This window comes from Perkinsus marinus (assembly GCF_000006405.1).
Source record: "Perkinsus marinus ATCC 50983 genomic scaffold scf_1104296937140, whole genome shotgun sequence".
Lineage (NCBI taxonomy): Eukaryota > Perkinsozoa > Perkinsida > Perkinsidae > Perkinsus > Perkinsus marinus.
The window spans coordinates 418870-423759 of NW_003213889.1; the positions used below are offsets into that span (position 1 = coordinate 418870).

General features: G+C 49.5%; 1 protein-coding gene across 1 annotated transcript in view; it reads left to right on the forward strand.

The window, feature by feature from the left end:
- The window catches only part of Pmar_PMAR023410 (Nucleolar GTP-binding protein, putative), a gene marked incomplete at both ends in the record, with an annotated part of 2683 nt that extends 2261 nt beyond the window's left edge, over positions 1-422 (forward strand). Inside the window, 3 exons of the mRNA XM_002783243.1 lie at positions 181-285; positions 321-378; positions 415-422. Coding sequence (XP_002783289.1) covers positions 181-285; positions 321-378; positions 415-422 — 171 coding nt within the window. The remainder of the gene's footprint in view (positions 1-180; positions 286-320; positions 379-414) is intronic.
- Between the last annotated feature and the right edge of the window lie 4468 nt (positions 423-4890).

Below are 4890 nucleotides of genomic sequence, written 5' to 3' on the forward strand. Positions count from 1 at the left end.
ACTTGTCATCTTGCCATTACTCTTCGACTTGGTACGAGGAGAGGAGGTAATGTGGTTTCGAGTGTAGTGTCGTCTCCAATGCATAGCTCGCTGATACTGCTAGTGATGGAAATTATAGTGGGCGCTTCACGTTGGGAACTTGGGCGGGTGATGGTATCAGTACCTAGTGTGTTCGCTCAGGAGGGTGGTACAGACCCATCAGTTTTGGGCGGCGATATGAGAGAGTTCGAGAAGTCCTCTATCGACCGTCTAGCACACATTTATCACGATGCTGCAACCAGTGTGGTGAGGAGGGGCATATCATCATCGTTGGAGTGAAGGTGGACACTACTGCAGTTTGCCTCACTGAGAAAATGAATGCAGTGGATCTGCCTAGGTGTAATTTCTAGTTGTATTGTTTATTACTATCATCAGATATCTAATGCATCAGCCGTTACGAATTCAGCGTACTCGTCTTCTTCCACCTTACCGGACTTGGCAGGTGGACATGAGCACAATGTGAGGCGTTGGTTCTTCTGATGTTAGCGGCGCCCTTACTGATCGGAAATGTGTGCGAATCTAGGATTGGACATTTGATTCATCGTCAGCTAGTCCCTGAGTCCGACTCCTCCACTTCAGATGAAGTATCTCTACACGGTACTCCTCCTATGTATGGCTTTCATAGCGGCTGCGATGTGTGTACGGATTTATCGCTCTGAAGCTCAGCGTCGTGCTAGAGGTGGTGTTCCGTCGAATGAGATGACGAAGGCTCTCCTAGTGCATCATCCGACTACTACCACGGATGCTGGGGATGATGGCGGCGATAGTGGTGATGGTGGTCGACCCTCGTCCTACTACCGTGTACTATAACGAGAATTGAATTTTCTATCATGTCGGTATGCTACTGCCAAGTCCTCAACGGTCGTGAAACCAGTATCGTCTCGAGTATCATTTCAAGTTGGATGAGTACTATATGTTGCATTGAATAATTTCGGTCCTATTCGATCTGAATGGGGGATCTGGGATTTGCTCGTAGTCGTGCTCGAAGGATCGCTTCCTGTGACATGTATACTCATCAACACGCATCTTCTGAAGAACATCAAACTAGGGTGGGAGGGAAATCGAACATTTTGATGGAGAAGGGGGAGTCAAAGGCCGCTCAGGTGAGGCTGAGGTTCCCTATAGAGGACCCAAGCCTGTTCAGGGTCACTCGTTCGTGTCTACACCACTCCAGTCGAAGAAGAGGCCCCTAGCAGTAAGCGAAGGGGGTTTGGACATCGACTTCAACGCTAGCGCGGCAACTCCATCCACGGCTGCTACTACGAGGGGAGACTCAGCACTCCGGGGGAATCCTTGTTCTATAAGGGTGAGGTGGCGATCGCGTCATTGACTGATGAACTATGTGCCTATGGGATCTACTGCTGTATGTGTTGCACACCTACCATGTCATTTAGAAGTGGTATTAGAGTATAGGTTTCATTTACTCAGCTAAGAAGTTGTAGAAATTCACACACGAGTTAGAGTAAAAGTGAACACGATCAATAGGAATTCCTCAGAATTCCCGCGGAATTTTCGGTAACACTTATAGTTGATCGTGTGCATGGAATATTGTTAGTCCGTATTACGCGGCTTCATAAGTAAGCCTCTTTTTTCATGCAGTTATTCCGAGAGGATTCCAGTGCTGGTAGCATCTCCGCGCAAACGCCTGTTGGAAACACCATCAAGCGACTCCCGCCTCTGAATGCAGTTCGGTCTCCACTACCGAAACTGCAGGCCTCGGCGACAACTCCAACCGGGGAACATGCGGTATATGTTGGGGCGTCTCGATTGGGTCATCAACAGCGAGAAGAAGAAGAGGAGGAGGAAGCTCCTGTTACCCCGCAGCGCAAGGTAAGCAGTGATACTGTTGCATTTAGACTCAGAGTACAGGGTTGGGCACCCGTTCTGAGATGGATGGGTCTTTCCGTCTCTCAGCCCGGTTCAAGCCTACGCTCAAGGAGCCCCTCACCCCCCAAGATAGATAAGTATCGCAGTCGTTGCCGTCCGATGCCCTGTGATGGCATCCCGCCGCGAAGGCTGGCTACTGAGTTTGAGCTCATGCTGGATGCCGGAGAGGAGGCGCCATCGACTGTGGTGATGCCGGCACCTTCTAACTTCCCATCACTCATGGAGCTTCCCCGACTGACCTTCCTGTATTCCGATGAAGAGGAGTCTGACGAGGACCTCATCAGCCCAGGCGTAAGTGACTCAGTGTGATGCTTTGTGCAGTACGATAAGCATCTCAGAGCCGTTTGCCGAGGATGCCGCGGATCAATAGTGAATTAAGAACAAATGTGCCTGCTGGCCAACCATCGACTGGCCGTTCTACCATGGTGCCCGATGAGCTTGTAGTGCGCCTTTAATAGGTCGTGATATCCACTCGATCCTGTTCCTATTGTGTAGGGGGAGGGGGATAACACGCCGTCGTCGACTGATGGAGACCATTGCATGTCGCTGAAGGAATCATTGGTTGCCGATTTGGAGGCACTATTCCTCGAGATGGATCAATATCAGTGAGAGCAAGTCTAACTCGTGAGAGGATTTGTTACTACTCCAGAATTCCCTTGAGAGTCGCTTCTCACAACCTCTACAGTCGATCGGCACAATATGCGGAAATAGAGGATATGAACACAACACTGCAAGATATTGTAGAGGTAGGTACTTCTTCACCTGATGATACGTCTCGATGGCATGTTACACAGTTTGGCTTTTATTTCAGTCACATCCACAGCAGTTCTATCTCAGAGGGACTACCATTCACTTCGTCGTGCAACAAGGCCCTGAAGGTGTCGACGGATAGGATCTTTAATTCTTGTCGTATTCCCATTGAAGAATCAGCTATGAGTAGCTCATGGCCATGTGTACAATAATAATAGGTCTTCTACCATGGCTCTCCAGCTGCTGGACGAGACGTCGCTGGAAGCCATATATTCTCCCATTAGAATCTACAACTGCGTTGTATTGTAGTCAATGGTATCAATACCATGAAGCTTGGGAAGCGGTGACCAAGTACGGGTCTCAGGGTATTTTCTAGCACATGGTGTACAAAGTTCGACGAATAATCATGGGAGCCACATGAGAATACCCTCTGAGTGAAGGGGAGTTGAACTCCCCTGCAGATTTGCAGTGGTGTGGGAAGGGTCTCAGGTAGCTTCTGCCCGTCACGCGCCCTGAGCCACTGGTCACAGGTAAGTGGTCAGAACACGGAAGTCCGATGTCCATTTTTTCTTACTGCATCTCCCGACACGTGTGGATCTCCGGTAAGAAGTGTCACACTTCTACTTCTGTAGATGCGTAAGATCCCAACCTTCCCGACAAATATGCACGACGAACTCTATTCATGCTTTCCCGGAGGCAGTAACGAATCTGACATACACGAACGATACGTGCCGATGATGGTAGGGGCTGTAATGTAGGAGTCAGTAGACTTCTCCACACGAGAGCTCGAGTGTGCGTGATATAGCCGGAATGGTCTACTTGGTTATGACGACTGCCTAACATGCAGGAGGGATGGGGGAGAAGATGGCCCCAGACAGAGAAAAGAGGATTGAAAGGGAAGAGAAGGGAGATGTAAGATGATGCTGCAGCGTTGTCACTGTCCCAATCTCCCGTGGCACACAATATGTCTCTATAGGCTAAAGGATTTCCTTAGCTAAGCTTATGATGAAAATAGCCTTCGTCGGCAAGTATGGAGAGGCTCTGGAAGGCATGCTCGTGCAACTAGATCCAGTGTAGTGTTATCTCAATGGGCAAATCAGTAACAGAGAGGAAAGAGGAGAGAGGAGAAAGAAGAAAGAGGAAGGAGAGGAAAATGGGAGAGGAAGAGTAGAATCTTCTAAAAAGATCCAATAGGCATCCTAAGGGGACATCAGAGTCCTAATAGCGACGGCCACGGTCATATAGTGTGTCGTTCGACCACATTCGTTTCACGGTGGAGCTTTTTTCGTTTCACGGAGACGACACCGCTCACTATGGCCATAACTCCATGTTTTCGATAGGCAGCCTCTGCAGATGAAACAACATAGGTCGGTTTGGTCGCAAAGAGGTAAGGGACGTGGGCCACATATGATATAAGACTTCTCATGTCTATGACTCATAGACTATGAGGGATCGTCCCAGTTCAGAGAGTTATGGTGTAATACAATATCGTAAAAAACATTGTGACCACTGACCAACCGTAGGTGGGTTTCTGCCATCAGACTGGCGACATTGAACCACCTCGCCCGTGATAGTTGTGGAAGGCTCATTGAGCCTGGCTCAATGTCTGCGTCATATTCATGCCTCGTAAGCATAAGTTCGTTGAGCTCGATATACGCCGTAGGCGTTATGGAGGTTAATCCTATGACTTCTGGACTTCTCTTCAGCAAGCTCCCGTTCGCGGAGATATTCCAACTCTGCTTTGGCCCTCTATAAGCTGCACCGATTGACGTCTTTGCAAGTTCCTTGCAAGTTGGTTCGATGGCAGTGATGGCCCCCACCGCTAATGGTGGCCCGGTCAGCATTTTCATCTTTTTTTCGAATTTCCTTGATGCGCGAGGATATGCTGGTATTCACCATTCTTTCTGACGGTCCTGAGGAAAGCGTCCAGGTCAGCTAGTATATTTCTGCGCCTCGATGCTACGCTGGAGCTCGAGCTCCGCCCAAATTCCCGCTCTTCATCTGCTGAATCCAGCTTTGATATCTCGTGTTGAGCTCACGAAATGAAGTCGCAGAACGCGCGTTCGCCGGAGGGCATTGATTCCTCAAGATTGGCCCGCGAAATTCGATGGTTTACCGCGGCAGACTGCCGCCGGCAGTTCGCCTTTCGCCCCCCTCTCAGTAGATGTGGCCTCTACTCAATCATCCCCGAATCCATCATCGGCATGGGAGGGC